Below are 23,081 nucleotides of genomic sequence, written 5' to 3'. Positions count from 1 at the left end.
GAGGCGCCCAGGGGGCATCCTTGTCAGATGCCCGAACCACCTCAGCTGGCTCCTTTCGATGTGGAGCAGCAGCTGCTCTACTCTGAGCCCCTCCCGGATGGCCGAACTTCTCACCCTATCTCTAAGGGAGAGGCCAGCCACCCTTCGGAGGAAGCTCATTTCTGCCGCTTGTATCCGCAATCTCGTTCTTTCGGTCACTACCCACAGCTCGTGGCCATAGGTGAGGGTAGGGACGTAGATCGACCGGTAAATTGAGAGCTTCGCTTTTACACTCAGCTCCCTCTTCACCACGACGGACCGGTGCAGCGTCCGCATTACTGCAGCTGCAGCCCCAATCCGTCTGTCGATCTCCGGCTCCCTTCTCCCATCACTCGCGAACAAGACCCCGAGATACTTGAACTCCTCCACTTGGGGCAGGAACTCATCCCCGACCCGGAGTGGGCACTCCACCCTTTTCCGGCTGAGAACCATGGCCTCAGATTTGGAGGTGCTGATCCTCATTCCCGCTGCTTCACACTCGACTGCGAACCGTTCCAGTGTGAGCTGGAGGCCCTCACCCGATGAAGCCAACAGAACCACATCATCTGCAAAAATCAGAGATGAGATTCTGAGGCCACCAAAGTGAAAGCCCTCCGCCACTTGGCTGCGCCTAGAAATCCTGTCCATAAAAATTATGAACAGAACCGGAGACAAAGGGCAGCCCTGGCGGAGCCCATCACCCACCGGGAACGAGTCCGACTTATTGCCGGCAATGCGAACCAAGCTCTTGCAACGGTTGTATAGGGATCGAATGGCCCGTAGCAATGGGCCAGACACCCCATACTCCCGCAACACCTCCCACAGGACACCCCGAGGGACACGGTCGAATGCCTTCTCCAAGTCCACAAAACACATGTAGACTGGTTGGGCAAACTCCCATGCACCCTCAAGTATCCTCGAGAGGATAAAGAGCTGGTCCAGTGTTCCGCGACCAGGACGAAAACCGCATTGTTCCTCCTGTATCCGAGGTTCGACTAGCGGACGAACTCTCCTTTCCAGCACCCTGGCATAGACTTTCCCAGGGAGGCTGAGTAAAAGACCGGTTGAAGATTAATTTGGAAATGTGTAGAGTACTTAAATTATATTATATACAACCATGAATCTGCGTTTGTACTCACAGAGATTTGCTGGAGGCTTTGACCACTGGCAGCAGCCTCAGAAGAGCCTCCTCTGAAGCAGAGTATTTCTTCAGGTCAAACACATCCAGATCTTTTTCTGATGACAGTAAGATGAAGACCATAGCTGACCACTGAGCAGGGGATAGTTTATCAGTGGAGAGACTTCCTGATCTCAGGGACTGTTGGATCTCCTCCACTAGAGAACGATCATTCAGTTCATTCAGACAGTGGAACAGATTGATGCTCTTATCTGCACTCAGGTTCTCACTGAGCTTCTCCTTGATGTACTGGACTGTATTCTTTTTAATTTGTGAGCTACTTTCTCTCTGTGTCAGCAGACCTCGTAGGAGGGTCTGATTGGTCCGAAGACAAAGACCCAGGAGGAAACGGAGGAACAAGTCCAGGTGTCCATTTGGACTCTGTAAAGCATTGTTCACAGCACTCTGGTGGAAGTGTTTAAATGTAGATTGTCCTGTTTTTGACTTCTTGGAGGTTGTTTGTTCTTCTTCCAGCAGATTGATGCCAGAGTTGATGAAGGTCAGATGGACATGAAGAGCAGCCAGAAACTCCTGAACACTCAGATGGATGAAGCAGTACACCTTGTCCTGATACAGTCCTCTCTCCTCTTTAAAGATCTGTGTGAACATTCCTGAGTACACTGAGGCTGCTCTGATATCGATGCCACACTCTGTCAGGTCTGATTCATAGAAGATCAGGTTTCCTTTCTGCAGCTGATCAAAAGCCAATTTTCCCAGAGACTCAATCATCTTCCTGCTCTCTGGACTCCAGTGTGGATCTGTCTCAGCTCCTCCATCATACTTGACCTTCTTCACTTTAGCTTGAACCACCAGGAAGTGGATGTACATCTCAGTCAGGGTCTTGGGCAGCTGTCCTCCCTCTCTGGTTTTCAGCCCATCTTCCAGAACTGTAGCAGTGATCCAGCAGAAGACTGGGATGTGGCACATAATGTGGAGGCTTTGTGATGCCTTGATGTGGGAGATGATCCTGCTGGCCAGCTCCTCATCTCTGAATCTCTTCCTGAAGTACTCCTCCTTCTGTGGGTCAGTGAAACCTCTGACCTCTGTCACCATGTCAACGCATGCAGGAGGAATCTGATTGGCTGCTGCAGGTCGTGTGGTTATCCAGAGGTGAGCAGAAGGAAGCAGATTCCCCCTAATGAGGTTTGTCAGCAGCACATCCACTGAGGTGGACTTTCTAGGGTCAGTCAGGATCTTGGTTTTGTGGAAGTCCAGAGGAAGTCGACACTCATCCAGACCATCAAAGATGAACAGAACCTGGAAGTCTTCAAAGGTGCAGATTCCTGCTTCTCTGGTTTCAGTAAAGAAGTGATGAACAAGTTCCACCAAGCTGAACGTTTCCTCTTTCAGCACATTCAGCTCTCTAAAAGTGAATGGCAATATGAACTGGATGTTCTGGTTGGCTTTGTCTTCAGCCCAGTCCAAGGTGTATTTCTGTGTTAAGACTGTTTTTCCAATGCCAGCAACTCCCTTTGTCAGCACTGTTCTGATTGGTTCATCTCTTCCAGGTGAGGCTTTAAAGATGTCTTCTTGTCTGATTGTTATTTCTGGTCTGTCGGGTTTCCTGGATGCTGTTTCAATCTGTCTGACCTCATGTTCATCATTGACCACTGCACTCACTCCCTCTGTGATGTAGAGCTCTGTATAGATCTGATTCAGAAGGGTTGGATTTCCTGCTTTAGCGATCCCCTCAAAAACACACTGGAACTTCTTCTTGAGTGCAGATTTAAGGTTACGTTGACAAGCTGCAGCAACGGTTTCTGAATGATACAAAGACATGTGCGTGGGCACACACACACCGACATTTTTATACTCAACTCTTTTATTTTATTGCACATCAACCTGAAGTCTGTTTTGCTGGTAGATGGGTGATATTCCCAAGTTATGTCTTCTTCTTGCAAATTCTCTTTGTACAGGTCCTTATTTTCACTTTACATATTAACTATTTTCTGTCTGAAACTGAAAATGCACTCTAGATCTTTACACAACTGCATTTCAATTCAGCTAGGCTTTGTCCATGCTCTAAAGCAGGGGTGTTAAACTCCAGTCCTCGAGGGCCGGTGTCCTGAAACTTTTGCACGTGTCCTTGCTGCAACACAACTGCACAAAATTAGTTGGTCATTAACTAGACTATCAAATTTGACTGTATTCTCATGTGGCAACCCCTAATTCTACTCAAGTAAATTAAAATAAATGTAAGTGTTTGGAAAAATGTACTTCTAAAAGTACTCTTATTGCACCATGCTCATTCAACAATGAGCTGCTGTAACATGAATCAAATGGCTGAATTGCCACCTCAGCATGCAATCAAGTTATACAGAGTGTTACTAATGACCTTTTTTTTCCAGGTGTGTTGCAGCAGGGACACATGTAAAGATTTCAGGACACCGGCCTTCGAGGACTGGAGCTTGACACCAGCACGCTTAAGAGTCACGGCTTAAAAAAGTATTAGTGTTATTACCTGCCTTTATTGAAAGATTCTTTTGAAACAATTTGAACCGCATGCTCCTGTGTGTTTTAAAAAGCAAAACTCGCCACACTACAGAACTAATTTGTTACTGGCATTAAATTGAGGACATTTTTTTTTTTCAAATCATGCTTTTGAATAAGATATGGAATATGTAGACATGGTTTTAAAGGCATTACATAATGTTTTATGTTTTGTTTTGTTCTTAAAGTTCTTCTTTTATAGAAATCTTACTGTTCTCCAGACAGTCAGCCAGCTTCTCTTGTTTCATTCTCCTCAGGAAGTTTAGTGTGATCTTTATAAATGCCTCTCTACTGCTCCTTTGCTCTTCATCTTTGCCCCCCAACACCTCATCATCTTCCTCCCTCCGACTCTCTAAGCATTCTGGGTAATCTGGACTCAGAACCTTCTGGATCTTCCTCAGCTCCTCCTTCACAAAAGAGATGATTTTTTCCTCCAGCACCTGGAACAGAATACTTTATGAATGAGCCAATCAGACTGAAATCATGGAGACAAACATCAGATCCATGTTGGACACACTGACAATCTACTGGTCTACAAAGAATAATGTTAGAGTAGTTGTTGTACATGTACAGACCATAAATATTGAGTTCAGTTGTGCTTGATGCTGCTGGGCAGACTGACCAGTGGGAACCTCTGAGCTCTCCTGGTTCACTCTGTGATGGAATCAAAGAATCAGTTTAAACTCATAGCAAAGATTCAACAAGTGCTTGCAACCAAACCAATTTTCAAACCACTCTAAATGTCATAAAAGCAAAAATGTGTATTTCAAGTTTTGTGACATTTCAACATCATTGTCATGAAATAAATGGCAGGGTATGTCTAATTGGGAGTAGACCCCAGGAAAAAATGGATGGTCGGTATAAAAATACTTCAGCTGCTACACTTTAATGTGATTAAGTGATGTTGTAATTTATAATTAACAGCAAAAATGAAAGAAGAAACAGACAGGTACATAAAATGTAAATGACATGTGAAGCCGACTCAAATGTGAGAAAAAGTACTTTAATGTTTAATTATGTCTAATAGTTAAAAGGTACGTTAATGGTTTGAAATTGACTTTCTTTTTCCTTTCTGCCCTTTACGTCAAAAAAACTCAGCTAAGCTCAGTCATCATGAAGTACATTAACCTAACTGGCACAATATGAAGGCTGAAATGCTATTGTTGATCATTCCCGTTTTCTGTGATCCTGAATCGACTTTTAAATATAACTGTTTTGCCAGAAACGTCATATTCTCAGATTAAAGCTCACAAAACCATTTCAACAACAACCAAACAGCAGATGAGAGCAGGTACACGGACTCCACACAAAGATGTAAACACAGAACGGACCGACGCATCAGAATCAACTTTGTCTTTCTCGGCTTTCTCACCCGACGGCCCGTAGACGGACACGCTTTCGGAGCTTAGTGATTCTGATGCGTCCGGTCCGCGCTGTGATTACGTCTTTTTTGCACTAGATTCTGAACTGCAGGTTTTGTCTCTCTCCAACCAAAATTCGCAAAGCCAGCAGATAAAGAAGCAGCAAACTGCGCTTCAAATTTGATAAATGTCGTCATGAATTCCCTCTGATTTTTGCTCTTTTGTTTCCACCACGATAAAAATCACACTTCATGCACAGCTCTCTCTCTCTGTGTACTTCAGGAACAGTTTCCCCATCTCAAATCTGTTTTCTGCATTGTTCATTCGCTTATTACCCACCAGTCTACCGTTGTTTACAGCGCTGTCTTTTTCTTTTTTCACTTAAATGACCTCGGACAAGAAACCCTAATTTCTGCTTTTCAATACTGAAGAAATTTAAACTTCTTAAAATTATGCAAAATTGCAGAATATTTTTAAGGTTATCTGCTATAAAAAGCCAGACCAGGAAAATCTTCTTCATGGTTTTCTGTGTTTTATTCTCAGTTACTTTCACACAAAGGCATCTGCTGTGATGTTCACAATTCTGATGAAGTCTCACATGTATCAGTACTGATAAATGACTGTCTGAGGCAAAATTTAATCGAATCAGGGCTTTGAGAACCGGAATCGAATAAAAAAGTGTATCCAGAAAACATATTATATGCTGCAATAAATGCACTGCCTAAGTGTCCCCTCTCCCCACTGCCTTTCAGCAACAGACAGTAGCAAACAGGTCATCAGAGGAGGCCAAGATGATGATTAAGTTTAACAAATTTCTCAATATTGACAAAGCACTTTAAGCACAAGTTTGTTAGTTAATAATTTAGAAATGAATATTGTCTGTATGGACTTCCCCCCCAAAGAAAGTGCACATGCAAAACTGCGGTGTTAAGCGATGTGGTTGAAAAATTTGAGTGCGTCCATGTCAAAAAGCTATTCTAGAGCCCTGATATATAAGGCTGGTGTCTATCACACCAGGAAAGAGCGTGTCTAGTGCTAACATAGTGCAAACCAGCTATCTCAACTATTTGCACAGGGGGCACTTTTCTTAGTAAGAGTATTACATTCTTTCTTTGTACTCTTTAATGAGATCAGACAGAGAAAAATGCTAGGTATTGGACCAATGGCTCCTTATCAAAATTAGCACACGTTTAACAAGCCAAGGCTGGCAGCAAAGAGCAATCTGCCACTACAGGCTGCCTGAGGAGACTGGAAAAACACTCGGCCTTACTACAGACTCAGATTTGTGGTTACAGTCTGTAATTCCCCCAAACAGCTGGACGTTGCAAATTTTCCAAAGCATTACTCTAAGAGGAGGAAATTATCTTTTTTCAACTACAGACTGTTTACATTTCATGCTCCAGTGTAGGGATGGGCTGCATTATTATTTTTCCCCACAGGGCCAGACTATTAAATTCAGTGAAAGCTCACACACTGAATAAATTAAAAATATACACAGTGCTGATTTAAGTCCAACTCTAAGCAAATTCTTTTACAATCAGATATTTCTGAGCGTACAAGTCCTGAGTCTGGTTAAAAACATTTATTTCAGCACCTTCAGGCAGCTGTTGAGATTCGGTGCTATGAAAATAAAACTGGATTGTGGTTAAATTAAAAAGACCATTTAATATTATCCCATTATTTCCAAATTAAGCAAATTTTCCTGGAACCTTCTTCAAAAATAAAGGAAAAAATATATGAATTATTACAATTGAATAAAAAAAATTAAAAAAAAACATCAAGAAGTTTATACAGGCATAAGTTCAACATTAGTTCTTTAAATCTGAACAGAACTGTGTCACCAACAAGTTATTCCCAAAGAAGGTAAAGTTCACACTGAATTGTCACTATAAAAACATCCCATTGAAATGCTGGTCAGAAATATTCTGAGAAGAATAAGGCTGTTCTCGGCAGTTGGCTTATTAACAGGGAACTGGAGAGAACAAATTAGAGTGAACTAGGGAATAAAAGAAAAAGCTTATATGCACATAAAAATGAGTGTGAGACAACATTTAGACACAGATTACCTCTTCCTGGCAGGACGTCGTCTGTTCTTAGGATTAATATTCATGTCTTTTGGATTGTTGTAAGAAGAAATCCTAAAGGGGGAAAAAAAAAAGAAAAAAAAACTTAACTTTTACAAATTTTCTGTAAAATCATTTATACTTATAGCTTTGTTAAAAGTGATAATGTTGTGGATTTTATTATGACATATATAACTGTATACACTAGAGATGGACCGCTCCAATATTACGTATCGGTCCGATACTGACCTAAATTACTGGATTGGATATCGGAGAGAAATAAAAAATGTAATCCAATCCATTATATGTCATGAAAGCACCTCACAAAACTTGCGACACACCGTAACTCGCCTCTAACCTTAGCACGCTGGAGCAGTATGCGTCACGTGATAAAGCAGCTGTGGCATGTGAGACTTGTCGGTGGTCTGGTTGAGCATTTAGAGCCTTGCTACCAATCCGGCATTTCATCTCCAAGAAAGTTATCCCCAAGAGAAGTAAAGCAAGTGTTTAAGTTCATCTCTGAATGTTTGTAAAGCATTCCTGCGTTAAGCTTAACAACCGATATATGGAGCGACTGTCTCCTCTCCGGCTGCTACTTCAATCGTGAAACTGATCAATGATCAGCTGATCGGCTTTTCTGCCGCGAGTTCGTCTCTCTTGTTTGTTTTTGGTCCACTTCGCGCCAGAAAGAGGAAACCAGAGGCTGAACAACAGCAGCACGTTTAAGCTTGATAAGCTGTTGTTAGAATTTATTTAATATTACTTTCTACACCAGGATCTTTTTCTACAGCTGACGGCTGGTAACTGTGCAGGGGCGGATCTAGCAAAGTTTAGCCAGGGGGGCCGATAGGGCATTAACAGGGAAAAGGGGGCACAAAGACATACTTTTCTTTCTTATTCTCATTTAAAATGTCGAGCTTTTAATAAATAATTATCTGACACCCAAAGTTTTAATTTGATGTAAAATGAATAGAAGTCAATTACTGTATATAGTAACTATTAAGTCTAATATATATACCCTAGTAAGCTATAGTACTTTTCCCTTTGGGAAGGCTGTGCAGTCTGCCGTTCTGTTGAAGAAAGATGTTGAATCTATTTAAAATTTCTTGAAAAAAATTATTTCTGTGCATTTTTTTTCACACTGCATCAAATTAAGGTTGATTACGCCGATTAAGCATCATGAGGTGGAGCGTGAGGGGTGGTTCCCTATTTTTTTGTTTTTGTTGCTGGGATTTGAAACCCTATTAGTTAGGTTGCTTAATATTTGAGCTAAGAACTCTTTAAAATACCAGAATAGGGAGGATGGTGTAGGTTTAAGTTTATTAGATTGATCATTATTTCTGAACTATGAAATATTTCTTTTGTATACAGGTATAACAGAATAGCTTTAGTGTTGTTGTTTTTTAAACTTGAGTATGAACTTAGGCAAAATGTAGCAAGATATTTAAAAAACAGTTTTACTGATTAAAAAACACTATCGGATTCATATCGGTATCGGCAGATATCCAAATTTATGATATCGGACATAAAAAAGTGGTATCGTGCATGCTCACAATGAAGTGTTTTTATAGTGAAGTCACTGTGTTAAGCATTTACCCTGCATGTTCAAATCACACAGCCCATATATTTAGGTGATATACATCTCCCACTAAAATAATGAAAAAGTTGTGCCACTTGTTGCATGAACATATGTTGATCAATACTTTTGAATATGTAACAATAAGGATCAGAAAGAAACCTTTGGCCAACTGTGACTAGTCCAACAAAGGGTTAATTCAGCTTGGCACTGCTAAAGTATGTGCATGACCCTTCTCGGCATGCAGCTGCCTTTAACTGTTTTGTTGGGTTTTTGTGTTTGGTTTTTTTGCCGCCTGTCCCGTTTGGTTCTTTTGTCATTAGAATTATTGTCTGAAGGCAAAGAGAGAAGCCCAACGGAATTACTTTACCAAGTGGACCATCCCCGCCTTGCCGTATTGGTCTATTTGATTGACCTTTGTTGTTATTATTTATTTATTTTAGTTTATTTTCAGTTGTTACAGACGGGACAGACATGACCGGGGAGAGGGAGGGAAACGAAGACAGCGGGGAAGAAGAATAGTGATGAAGGGCAAGAAAGGGAAAAGAAAAAAAAAAGGGGGGGGGGGGGGGGGCAAAAAAAAAATGCATATTTTTATATATATCACCTGGATCAGCTGTTGAGAGAAAAAAGAGAAAACAAGCAAACAAAAACAGCAATATAATAAACACCATCGCGATACTCTATGTGTATATAGCAATAAATATTAAATATTATTATGCAGCACGTAAGATTTACAGCGCACCATGTTCTTTGAGGTAGGAGCCAAAAAGGGTGTAGCTTGTGTGTGTGTGTGTGAGCACCCGTGTGTACACCTGTGAGCATGAGCGCGCTTGTATTCAAAAGGTTCTTTCATGTAATGATCTGCTAGAGGGTGTGGGGAGCCACAGCCCCATTCACCAGGGCATGAAGCAGGTATGGAGGAGATCAAGGCTCCAGACATCCAGAGGCCCTCAGAGCACAAGAGACCAAGGAAGACCAACAGAGGGGCAACCCCGCTACTATCCCAGAAAGAGCTGAGGAGAGTCCCAGAGGAGGGCTCACTCAGCAGCCGCGGAGCAGAAGCCAGGGGGGTTGCAGTGACCCGCCCGTGAGCTCTGCCAGCAGCCAGCTGTGCCTGAGTGAGCCGGTGTGTACCTGGACGCCCATCCCCAGACACAAAGAACCACCGATGCACTGAGGGCGTCTGCCACTGGTAGGGGGAGTGGTGGGGGGGAGACAGGCCTCCATACCTTGGAGGGGAGCTGCCTTTAACTGTACAGCAGCTGTGGTTAACTGGACTGCTTCCAAGCAGGTGCAGCCCTTTAAATGGCTGTACAACAGAAGCATATAGCTCTTCGTCCCTATATAAGTGTCCAAAATGCATTGAGTAGCTTTTCTCTGCTGCTTATTTCCTGTCTGTTTTGTGTGTGTTTCTGTCTGTGCATAAAGGCTCTACACCCCAGGGTTGCTTTGCTTTTCGTTTGTTTTGCTTGCTTTCTATGTGATATTTGCGCTTTTAAATGTACTATTCTGCTGTTCATATGACAATGCTTAATAAACTCTGTTCTAAGAATTCTACGGTTTTCCAGAGAATCATTATGAGTGATTTGATTTTAATTGGATCTGAAAAGCTGGACCTCCACAGCGCTGGTGGGATAAGGTTATCATATTAGCTTAAAGATAACATTAAAAGTGTTGGAGAATCTATCCAGAAAAAAAACCCAAATGCTCTATTTGAAATAGATTTTTTTGTTTTAATTTTTTTGAGGAAAATTTGTTGTGAAATTAAATTATTTTAATTAAAAATGACAACATAAAAACCCAACAAAAAAACAAAAAATATGGACATGAGTCAACTTAAGTTATTATTATTGAAATACTATTTAACTGCTTGCCTCTCGCCCTAAGACAGGTGGGATGGCCGCCCACGACCATGAAATGGAAGAGGTGGAATGGACTATTTAACTGACAATTTATCATCCATTTTCAGTAAAAACTACAACATCTATTCTTTCATGTACTTTTGAAATCTGTGTTTGTGGTAAACAGACCAGTTCACATATGAACATGGAAATGTGTGTGGGGGAAAAAGGGAAAAAGTTGAAATTAAATTTGATGGAAAATGCATTCACTGAGTCAGTAACAAGGTTGAGAGACAGATTACCTCTTCCTGCCACGATGCTGTCTTTCCTTAAAATTAATTCCCATATCCTTTGAAAAATCACTCTGTAAGGACAGGCGGCTGACTACAGACCCATTCAAATTCTGCATATAATGGGTCCTGACAAAGAAAAAAAGAAAACAAAACATACTATCACCCATATATTAATGTAGAAATGTCTGGCCAAAAAAGCTAGCTGACATTAAACATGTTGGAAAATTTATTTAGAAACACAGAATCAGGAACACAGATTACCTCTCCGTGGCAATATGCTGTCTTTCCTTAAAATCAATTCCGATATCCTTTGAAAAATCACTTTGTACGGACACATAATTGGGCACAGTGCCAGTAAAGCCTTGTGGAGGAAGAATCCTGAAAAAAAAAAATGTAATAATATAATATATATTGTATATAATTTATATATAATATAAAATAATGTAAAGATTCTGTTTCACAATTTTACATTATTTAAAAGAAATATAATTCTAAGCTTTTATTATATCATTGTTAATGCAGTGTGAAATTTTGTAAAAATGTATGGTATTGTTGTGACATTGTTCTGAAAATATAAAAACTGTGCTGTACATCTCTCCATGCTAAATGTTATACTTCAAGGTTTGTATAACATCGATCGTGGCTCAAGAGTTGGGAGTTCGCTTTGTAATCGGAAGGTTGCTGGTTCGAGCCCCGGCTCGGACAGTCTCGGTCGTTGTGTCCTTGGGCAAGACACTTCACCTGTTGCCTACTGGTGGTGGTCAGAGGGCCCGGTGGCGCCAGTGTCTGGCAGCCTCGCCTCTGTCAGTGCGCTCCAGGGTGGCTGTGGCTACAATTTAGCTTGTCATCACGAATGTGTGTGTGAATGGGTGGATGACTGGATATGTAAAGCGCTTTGGGGTCCTTAGGGACTAGTAAAGCGCTATATAAATACAGGCCATTTACCATAACTAACTAAACAAGGTAACAATGAATTCCTTCAAAAGGCAAGCATCCATCTGCTTATCCTTTTCAGGGTCGTGGGCACTGGAGCCTATCCCAGCTGTCATAGGGCGAAAGGCGGGGTACATCCTAGACAGGTCGCCTGTCTGCCACAGGGCTAACACACAAAGACAGACAAACATTCGCACTCGCATTCACACCTATGGGCAATTTGGATTGATCAATTAACCTATCCCTAAAAACTGCATGTCTTTGTACTGTGGGAGGAAGCCGTAGTACCCGGCGGGAACCCACGCAAACACGGAGAGAACATGCAAACTCCACACAGAAAGACCCCGGCCTGATGGTGGAATTGAACTCAGGACCTTCTTGCTGTGAGGAAACAGTGCGAACCACCGTGTCAACATGCTCAAAGGGCAAGCGTCAATGTTTAAAATAAGGCATTATAAAGGACTATCTCATGTACATAATCAGAAAACTGTGAGACTCACATTTCAGGCCATGCCTCTCAACTCAAAAAGCCCCCTTGCTTCCCTGCTACATAACTAGAATGTGCCTATTATTAATCCTGAAGTTGTCAAATATGCAAACCACAGACATCTATAATTAGAAAATTAGAAATCAAACATCAACTTAATAGTAAACCTAAAATACAAGAAGGTATTTTTTGCCCACACTTGATTTGGTTTCTTGAAACTAAAATTAAGATAAACTCTGACCTTGACTCATTTAAAACACAAAATAAAGAAAACAATTTACCACTACAGATAAAAATTATTCATAACCATCTCACAGCTGAGTCACTTTTTTCCCAATTGATTTTTATTAGTTAAGTCCAGTTATTACTGCTGCCATACTATCAAGATGTATTTTAGACTTTATTCCTACAAAACTGGTGAAAGAAATCCTGCCATTAATTGTGGCTTCAGTCTACATCAACCTGATATTTAGAACACACATATACCATATACTACATGACTATATGTCATCAATGCAAACAATAGCAGCAAGAAACTGTTTTAAATACAGTTTCTTGCGTTATTATCGCAAGAAACTGTATAATAATAATAACATGCGTTATTATAACCATATGACTGTCCCCGCCACTAACACATGACCCTACGCTGTGTCACTGCACCATTCCATGTTTGGCACTGATCACCACCTGCACTCATGTATATATCTTTCCACGTAGCACTCTATTCTTATTCTCATGTATATATCTCATGTATATCTCATGCACATATCTTTCTACGTAGCACTTTTAATTCTTATTCCTACTTTTATTTTTTCATGTCTATTTAAGTGCTATTTATGACACTATGTTTGCACTGAAGCACCGCAGCAATTTCCTAATGTTGTAAACCTGCTCAACATTTGGCAATAAAACCCTTTCTGATTCTGATTCTGATTATCACTTTGACCTTCACATCAATCTATTGTCCTTGAAAGATAGTGTGTGTCCTTTGGGTGCTAGAATACAACTGATATTTATTAAGACTCATTTCAGCAATTGATCTTTCTGAATTGGCTTGATTAATTACTTAAATTACTCAAAACCATCAACGTGTCTTTTGGACCTCATACCCATAGGACTACTCAAAGAAGTCAGATCGTTAATTCATGTTTCAATCTTAAATATCATCAACCTTTCTCTATTTATCGGCTATGTACCACAGGCCTACAAGCTGGCAGTAGTTTTGACTTTTAAGTGCGAGTCCCTGTTGTTTCAAATTGTCACAGCAATGTGCACATACTAATTTAGTGATGGAGAAAATGTATAAATGTTGTTACACTTGATTGTGACCTGCTCCTAAGATTCCACTACACTATTACACTATTTCTATTACTTACACTATTGGAATTGCAGAGGTGGTAGAACACAGAACAAACACTAGGAACACACGTTCAATCAATCAAAACTTCTTTTACTTTGATCTGTGAAAAACTAAAGTGATTTCCGTGTTTCCTTTGTCAGTTTGTAGGTAAAGTAGGCTTTAGGCTATGAATGGATCCAGTTTATGGTTTCAAAATATTTTTAAAAAATCTGTTATTAAATCTAAAACTTTTGTAAAATTTATTTTAAAAAGTGAACATAAAAAAGTAATACTATTAATAATAATAACAATAATAATACAGAATTGCAAAAGTCAGAGATTTTGCAATTACATCACAATTAACTGGAATCACAAACTTTTAAACTGACATCACTCTAACCTGTAAAATATGATCAAACCCTGATTACACCCTCCATAATACTCACTCTCTGTTATAAAATGTTTCATCAACAATATTGTCCATATGCCTTGTATTGTCTGTCTGTGAGCACCCATAGCTCTGTCCAAATTCCGTAAGGTCTCCTGAAGCAAAATCCCTGAAAGAAAATTTAAAACAATTGTAAAAATGCACATTTTTATGTAAAATCTATAGATTATTTTTAAAAAATCAAATTCCCTGAGATTATACTAAACATTATGAAAAATACAATCAGATAATGCTCAGATACAATATTTAGAGAGAAAAACAAATGCATTTTCTTTTTGAAATGTGTTTTCAAATATAAAAAGGTCATTAAAAATAGACAATTGCATCAATTACATTCAAATAAACTATCCAAATCATAAGCAATTCGTCTGATAATAATAAAATATAAATTTGAAATATAAAATATATATAAAAAAAAAAAATCAAGCCCTTATTAAATTTATTTTCTGTCCTATAAACCTGTCTGTCTGATGGATACTACACCACACACACAAAAACATTGCTTATTCCACATATGACCTTTGATATATGTGTGGAAAAAAATCTGAGCAGACAACATGTTAGAGACTTTTTCAAAAACACAGAGAGGGACAGCATTTAGACACAGATTACCTCTGTGTAGCTAAAGAACGTAGACATTCCAGAATATCAGAATTTTCACTGAAGTCCTTCCTAAAAGAAAAAACAATAATGCATTTTTTTTAGTCGGCATAAAATGTGTTTTAAAATGTAAACATTGAAAGTATAAAAACTACGTTTTTAAAAAAAGAAGAAGACACTCAGACAGCAAAACTCTGTCCGAGGGAGACTAAATATTGTATATTTTATGATGTTTGTATAACAACATGCCTATTTCTGACCTTTCACCTTTAAGCATTACATACTAAAAAGGTGTATTTTTACCAATATCACTGGAGCTAGGGCTGCTCGATTATGGCAAAAATGATAATCACGATTATTTTCACTGAAATTGAGATCTCGATTATTTGACAATATTTATTTAACAATGTATTGAATAATGGCTTTAAAGATTGTCAAAAGATAATATAAAATAGTGTGCAAATACTGATAACAGTGCAAATGTTTGCAATATAAGAAATAAATGAAAAATGTAAACATCTATGTTTAGTGAACTTTGCAGTGTTGCTCTGTGGTGCAGCTACGACACCGTAGCAAAGTTTACACACTATGTCTACTTGATCCACGTCTGACTCCGTGAACCCATAATGTTTCCACACCACTGAAGTTTTTTTTTACCTCTCTTTTCAACCAACGGCAGTCACTCTCCTCTCCAAATAACTTCTGCTTAGCTTTCCGAGCTTCCCTCGGGTCCTCTTAATTGTTGTGACGCGTGTTCGAAACACAGAGTGGTGCGCTCGATTTGCCACACGGAGCAGCGCGAGAGTAAAGCACAAGGGAGGGGCTAATAATCGGCTCAGTCATTTTTAATGATCGTTGAAAGCCCAGATCGTAATCGTGGTTAAAATTCGATTGATGGAGCAGCCCTACCTGGAGCATGTCCAATGTCCAATAAACCAAGTTCAAAAAGAAGTCTATGGCTTGTATGGCTGCCTATCATTATTCCTGAATTTATCAATCCTATACTCGGTCCAATTTTGTTTACATTACACAAAATAAACAAAACAACCGAACAAAATAAAACTATTTTGTGTTTAAGCGCTCCACAATACTCACTCTGTGTCGGGCATGGCTTCTTCAAAAGATTCTAAAGATTTCAAGATTTTTTGTAAATCATTACGCATCCCCGCTTCATTGTTGGGCAAACAACTGGCTGAAATTTTAGCACAGTGGTTTCTTTGTTGGATGCTGAGAAGAAAAAAAAAGAAATATATATATATGTATATATATATATATATATATATATATATATATATATTTATATATATATATATATATATAATTTAAAACAATTGTATAACGTGTATATATATATAAACACACACATACAGAAATGGGGGAAAAAAGAGCAGTCCTATATACATGTTAAGAGAATTTTTTCAGAAACGCTGAGTCGGGAATAACATTTAGACACAGATTACCTCCTTGTAGGTGAATGCCGTTTTTTCTTAATATCAAGCTCCATAGGCACTGAAACTATGGGTAGGAAGTACTCATGGGTGTGTAATGAAGGAGGAAAACACCAGTTATGCCAAGTCCTGAAAATTAAGAAAAAAAAATGTTGTTTTGCTGAAAAGGATTGAAAGTGTTGTAAAAGCTGGAAGAAAAGATTAAGCTCTCCACAATACTCACTCTGTGTCGGGCATGGCTTCTTCAAAAGATTCTAAAGATTTCAAGATTTTTTGTAACTCATTACGCATCCCCGCTTCATTGTTGGGCAAACAACTGGAATTAACAAAGAATCTAAATCACAAACCTTTTAACTGACAATTTTTCCTCCAAAATAGACTAAGCACCAGACTAAGCACTCCTTCATACTCGCTCTATGTTAAGCAAATTTAATACCCATCTCCTCTACATTTGTAGGACTTTTTGTCACTTGAGTTCAGTGAGGCCATGTAACAAGACTTTCAAACTGCCTTGAATTGCAATTCAGGAAAGATGTCAGGTGACTCAGGAGGAACGTGATGCTCCACTCATACGGTGTGTAGGGGATCTGGGGGTGCTGCTGACTTCAACTGAGTCTGCAGTTGTCAGGGGGGTGGGTCTGTGACCCGGCATTTTGAGTTTATTTTGTTTTTTGATTGCTCATGATATATTGGGATAATGTTAAGTTCTATTATTATTAGTTTGTCTTAGTTGAGTTTAGTAGGGAGGTGGAAGGAATACTTTGAGAACCTCCTCACTCCCACCCCGCTGGTGAGACCAGACTCGCACCTGGCCTGAGAATACCTCGGTGTTGTTATGTGGCTGAGGTGAGGGAGTTCTTTGCTAAGGCTCCTGCTCCTATGGCCTAGCCTCAGATAAGAGATAGAAAATGGATAGATAGATTGAATTTCTTGAAACTTTGACCCTGAACTAAGGGTTTCAAGGAAAATGCATGAAAAACGTTTCCCATTGATGTCAGACATGGCATGGAAATATTTGTGTATATCAGCCACAAGAACACCTTCAGAACATGTGCGTAGGTGGTTATATTGTTAACCACCTACGCACACTGCTAAAATAAGGTGATAAGGTAAACATACTTGTTTTCCTGTCAAAGAATGTATAAGTTTTGTTTAAAGGGAAGATTTTTCTTTCTTTTCTTGTTTGTTTCAGTATTAATATACCCACTTTTTGGATTATACATTTATTTATTTGAAATGCTCCAAATCACACGAAAGATTTTAACATTACATCAGAGATTTATTTTTTTATGTTCACTAGAACACACCTTTTGATTTTTAATTTTCTTTTTGTTTAATTCTGTATTTGTTGTTTGGTTGAGTGGTTGATGTGAGTGTTGAGCTGTGACATGGAGAAGAGTCATGGACAGTTAGAGATGGTCATCTCACCTCTGAGCTTTGGTCTGGCTCTCATATTCCCCAAACAGAGTGGTTTTAGAGGGAGGGACTCCCTCCTCTCTGCCCTCATACTGATCCATGCTGCTGAATTCACATCAGCTCACACACACTTTCTACCTTCACCTGCAGAGGAAACACAAATCATTCATGTGTACATCAACTGAAATCCTCCTTTCCATCATGTGTGCACATTGTGCAAAACAAGGGGTTTAAACTGTGATGAACATGCTTTGAGCCACGCTATGATATCCCGTTGCGCGTCCACTTCAGTGTGACAAGATCGTTCCAAACGTGTATGAGCAGGAGAAGTTTAAAGTTATGGCTGAACTGTCCCAGGCATCTTCTGTTGCTCAAACTACAAATGGGTGGATCTCCAAGGCAACGGAAAGCCACGTGACCGTGGCCGCTCGTTATATCACAGCGGAGTGGTAGATACAAAGCCCTGTACTGCCCTATAGATTACATTAGATTAGATGAAACTTTATTTATCCGTCGGGTGGGTTCCTCCAGGAAATTCAGTTTCCAGTAGCACAGCACCAACAGAAGTTGCAGAATGTGAGCAGAAATATACCACATATACACATATATAAATACAAAGACTACAAAGGGGATAAATAGAATAAATAGGAATAAGAATACAAGGGAACGGCACATTTCAAGTATTGTGAGTCTCTTACACCGTTGGATATTAACAAAAACTATTGCACAGTGAAAAGGCGCTACAGCTTACTTGTTCCCCCTCCTTTGTCCCCGTTCCCCCTCCCTCTCCCATCCAGCGAGGAGTTAAACAGTTTGATGGCGTGTGGTAAAAAGGACTTTTCAAGTCTGCTGGTCCTTGACTTTGGGAGAAGCAACCTGTAACTGAACAGACTCCTCTAGTTGTTTATGGCCGTGTGCAGAGGATGCAGAGGCTGCCCAGCATGGTCTATAACGTCTATAATGTCCATATTGCACCTTAATTTGTTTTTATATAAGTGCGTGGAATGAGTCTTCAGTTGAATGTTGTTTAATAGGCAAAAAATACTTAAATAAGTAAATGGCGAGTCTAATTTTTGTCTTTTTTTTCTATTTCTCATATGCACTTACTCCACACTCAACCAACGTGGAGACAGACATAAAGAGACACTGTACACACGATCACACTCCCCAAGCATACTCTACAAACCGGGTCTAGGTACCCTTACCCCTGGAGGGGGAACTGCACCCAGACCCAGGTGGTGTTACCCTTTTCCCTGCGGTGGGGGGAGGCAGACCGCCCCGACTCCGCAGCAGCAGGGAGGCCCCACACTCCAGACCGCAGTCGGACGGCCAACTCCTCCTCCTAGCCCCCCCGCTCCAGCAGGCCGCAGAGAATGGGGGTGAGAGAAGACTCCAAACCTCCCTCCACCCGCTCATTGTAGTGTTGATGCATGTGTGTTCTAAGGTGCATTTAAAACCCAGGAGGGCATGGAGCTACCTGCCAGAGAGCAGCAGGAAAGCGCATAGTCCCTCCTGCTAGCCCTCAATGTCTACGTGTATTTAACATTGAGAGGTGGGCAACGATGCCAGGGGTGGGGTGTACACCCTGATGGTACTTTGGATTCCGTGTATCGTGCCCACCCCCAAGATCCTATATGTATGTGTAATGAGAGTGTGAGTAATGTGAATGTCTAAGTTGTGGGATAAAATTGAGGCAGGGGCAGCCAGAAGGGGACAGAGGGGGTGGGGGGGGGGGGTGGGGGGGGTAGCCTCCTCTGCACCCTGGTGACATACCCCTACTCCAAGGCCCTGCATGTGTGGGTGGTTGTGGTGGAGCGGGAAGAAGGAGGCAGCTGGAGATGGGGAGGGAAGGAAGGGTGGGGCAGGTGACCCCTCCCTGGGGCCAGCTCCCCCGCTGACCCCAGTAGGCACTCTCATACTCCGCGACCCGCCAGGGAAAGGGGGCCCAGGCCCATCCAGACCGGGGACCAGCGCAGCAGCGCCGCCCGGCCCCACAGAGCCCGGGACAGTCCACCCAACCCCACCACAGAGAAAACTGCACCCACCCCACCATCCACTCATCTTCCAGACTACATGAGACGATAGACGCCCAGGCTGAGATCTTCCTCCACCTCTCCTGTATCTCCCCCTCCTGCAGAGAGTTCCTGAGGAGAGGAAAGCTCCTGCAAGGTGTGACAATCTCCCCCACCAGTTGAAGAGCCCCCCAGGTGGCTCGACACACCGGCGGCATCATGCGCCAGGGATGGGCCCCCATGCACCCACCCGCCCACAACCCCGGCAACACGCAAACCAGGACCCAAGGCCCTTTTAAAGGATTTTAATGACATATTTTTAGCTACTGACTCTGAGGACTGTGTAGTTCTTGTGTTTTTAGATTTGACAGATGTGTTTGATACAGTGCATCATGCCATTTCACTCACTTGTTTTGAGCACTGGGTGGGCATTAGGAGCACAGCACTGGTGTACAGAAGGGCGCAGATCAGTTTAATGCTGGGTTGTGCTGTAATAGTTATCCTCGGTCAGAAGGAGAAGCTGACATCCAGGGAGTAGATTGTAACAGATGGAATTTATTTGCATTCAGATTGGTGGTACAAGGAGATATGGCATAGTGTAGGAGGATGTAGAGGGGTGATGCGGCGTGGTTTCTGCGATCAAGAACAGGAAAAGCATTAGAACATGAATACAGATTAAGGGGTAAGAAAGCTAGCCATGAATTTGTCTACAACAACTATGCTACGGTTGAGCATCAGTTTGACAGTGTATACATTTATTAAAGCACCACCTAAATTAAGCCACAAGATGGCACTCCAATACAAGGGACAAATATTCATACTGAGGCAGTTAGTAAGCAGTCAGCCCTCTAGTTAACCACTACGTAATACAATAATATTACAGCACACAAAGTTATGTGAATTGGTAAAGGGAACAAATAAAGCTTGAACAAGGCCAGAAACTATCAAATAACTGAGCCACCATAGCTATCATTAACTAGCACATATGCCAAAGGTAGATAGGGGCGATGCACACAAGTAATAGGCTAGAGCATCTTAAACATGGAATGTTAACTCACACACCATTCACAACTACCACGGGGTGGGCTATTCGTTTTTCCTCTCAGCAGCTCTCTTCTCCTCTCTCATCAGCCCAGGAACAAGTCAGGCTATCTTACTCAGGGGTAGGGATGGGTATCGTTTAGGTTTTATCCAATACCGGTGCCAAACCGGTACTTTTGAAACGGTGCCGGTGGTTAAATGGTTAAACGGTGCTCAAACCGGTGCTTAAAGAATCAGAATCAGAATCAGAATCAGAATGGGGGTTATTGCCAAATGTTGAGCAGGTTTAAAGAATGGAGAACACAAAATTGGTCCAAAAACCTCTCATGTTCAGCTGGTTTTTTGTAAAAAGATAACAATGTTAGCCTTTTCTGCAGCTATGGGGCATATATGGTATCACTCTTGGCTGGAAGCAGTGCTTAAACAATGGAAAAAACACAAACTTTGTCCTAAACCTCTCATGTTTAGCTGTTTTCCACTTTTTCTTTGGTCATTTTAGCCTTTTTGGCCAGGGTGAAGGGAGTATCTGCCATCAAACAAGAAGACAGCCGCATGTAGCTATGATGATGTTTGCTAGTTCACCTTACATGCATTAATGTAATAACGTGGTTAGCCTACTCAACGTAAATTACACACGAACAACATTAAGCTACTCACGCAGAGCAGAACGGCTGCTGCTGCCATCAAATACGGAGCATTTCTCGGCTTTTAAAAAAAAAAACGCTATGCGTCGCCAGGTGTTTCATCGGATTCGAGGTGTTACTTCCTTTGACAGTATCACAGTATCAGCTTAAAGCACTTGTTGCAGGCTGCTGAGTTTGCATATTTTGCCCCAAACTCCAGACCGCAGTCGGACGACCAACTCCTCCTCCTAGCCACCCCCGCTCCAGCAGGCCGCAGAGAATGGGGGTGAGAGAAGACTTCAAACCATTTTTTTTCTATCAAATAACTTTTGGAAGCTCCAGAATGAAGGGTGTCAGAAGTGTGGGCAAATGCCTGGTATGCCCGATGGAGATTTTTCGTTTTTATGTTTGTTTTTGAAAAAGTATAAACAATGAAAAGTGGTGGATTGGCCATTTGGTCATGATTCTGTCATGACTCTGGGCTGGACCAATTACAATACATCTGTATTGAGGTGAAAAGGAAGCAATTTGTCCCGGACTTCAGCTACAATGAAAAAACGACACAAAGCTGGAGTTGTTCTGTGTTTACGCTGCACAGCTGCCTCTTCTTCTCTCATCCTCTCACCCTCCCTCTCCTGTTTCTACTTCAATCATAAAACTGATCAATGATCAGCTGATCGGCTTTTCTCTCTTGTTTGTTTATCGCTCACTTTGCGCCAGAAAGAGGAAACCAGCGGATGTCGCGGTAAACAACAGCAGCACGTTTAAGCTTGATCAGCTGCTGTTAGAATTTATTTAATATTAATTTCTAGTATCAGCTGATGTTTGCTGGAGCCACAGCTGCAAAGCTGCTGGTCATGATGTCGGTTTGGATATGTGGTGAGAGAGAAACATGAAGATGAAACCAGGAAATGTCCTTAAGTGGTCATGTGATATAAACGGTATAAAAATATGCCAAAGAGACAGTGTACATCACTGTCACAACAACGTTTGTTTTCATTCAAAGGCTTTATGGTTTTTCCTATAATACCTGGTGGGCCGGGCTCTAGTCAAAATGCCCGGGCCGTTTTTTGTCCCAGTCCAGCCCTGTCTATAATCATGTAGATTTCTCTTCAAACACAAGTGATCCAAAGTTTGTCCTAAAATAAGAGCTAAACATGTTGAGTCCAAACATTACTGAACTGAACAAACAGTAAAGTTCCTAAAGACAAACTGTTAAAGAAGGAAGCAAAGGAAACTTACAGTTTCTTCACAGAGATACACCAACAAGAAGCTCCAAACCCCGATACAGAACAGCCTCGTCACAGGGATCGGTTTCCTGGAATTAGTCATGGTTTCCAGAGAGACACGAAAGAGAGGGGAGGAGACAGGTTTTCACAATAAGAGTTTTGTCATTTCTTTGTTTTTGATTTTCTCTAATTTGACAGACTTAAAGTAACTTGGTCTCAGAAATACAGAAAGATAGAATAACACTTGTAACAGCTGCAATTGTATATGTGCTTAGACACAAGCTATTTATTATTTGGAAAGCACAACTATATATATAAATATAAAATATAATAAAACCATTATACAAATTATTATTGTGTTTACGATTGTAATATTAATAATATTTTAAATACTTTACTCATTAAAAGGAAAAAACACCCAGAAATAATAATAAAAGTAATTTTCTAACATGTCACTTCTATTGATCTCTATTTAAATTTAACGTGTGACTGGTATATTACGGTACCTAAATTGTTTGACCTCGTCAAACAGCTGTAAATGTAACAACTCCAGTTGGTTCTACTGGGGATGGACACCTGAAATACTATGTCATAGGTACGTGGTAACCGCGTCCCCCGAACACATTCACATCAGTGAGAGAAGAACACATATCAGCAAACTACTTGAGTGTGAAATTCAACAT

At 40.8% G+C, this 23,081-nt stretch overlaps 1 protein-coding gene and 1 long non-coding RNA gene across 6 annotated transcripts in view; one reads left to right on the top strand and one right to left on the bottom strand.

Annotated features, from left to right (window-relative positions):
• The window catches only part of LOC145425655 (uncharacterized), a 178,318-nt gene that overhangs the window by 52,643 nt on the left and 102,594 nt on the right, over positions 1–23,081 (top strand). The gene's annotated exons all lie outside the window — the stretch shown is intronic.
• LOC145425649 (protein NLRC3-like) overlaps positions 1–23,081 on the bottom strand; it is a 41,907-nt gene that overhangs the window by 7,074 nt on the left and 11,752 nt on the right. For 3 of the 5 annotated variants that reach the window (XM_080298862.1, XM_080298864.1, XM_080298861.1), the window contains 13 exons: positions 22,412–22,487; positions 17,506–17,637; positions 16,301–16,393; positions 16,090–16,206; positions 15,725–15,856; positions 14,642–14,701; positions 14,028–14,138; positions 11,084–11,200; positions 10,832–10,948; positions 7,113–7,184; positions 4,261–4,339; positions 3,897–4,125; positions 1,158–2,955 (listed from right to left, as the gene is read on the bottom strand). In XM_080298862.1, the coding sequence (XP_080154988.1) occupies positions 1,158–2,955; positions 3,897–4,125; positions 4,261–4,339; positions 7,113–7,184; positions 10,832–10,948; positions 11,084–11,200; positions 14,028–14,138; positions 14,642–14,701; positions 15,725–15,856; positions 16,090–16,206; positions 16,301–16,393; positions 17,506–17,594 (3,014 nt within the window). In that variant the 5' untranslated portion in view covers positions 17,595–17,637; positions 22,412–22,487. Of the gene's footprint in view, positions 1–1,157; positions 2,956–3,896; positions 4,126–4,260; positions 4,340–7,112; positions 7,185–7,467; positions 9,198–10,831; positions 10,949–11,083; positions 11,201–14,027; positions 14,139–14,641; positions 14,702–15,724; positions 15,857–16,089; positions 16,207–16,300; positions 16,394–17,505; positions 18,254–22,411; positions 22,488–23,081 lie in introns of those variants that run through there. The other 2 variants (XM_080298863.1, XM_080298865.1) reach the window with 2 other exon arrangements.

The sequence above is a fragment of the Astatotilapia calliptera genome, chromosome 3 (genome assembly GCF_964374335.1).
Source record: "Astatotilapia calliptera chromosome 3, fAstCal68.1, whole genome shotgun sequence".
Classification (NCBI taxonomy): domain Eukaryota; kingdom Metazoa; phylum Chordata; class Actinopteri; order Cichliformes; family Cichlidae; genus Astatotilapia; species Astatotilapia calliptera.
Note: the sequence above shows the minus strand (reverse complement) of the source record. Positions and strands in the feature narration are given on the sequence as shown.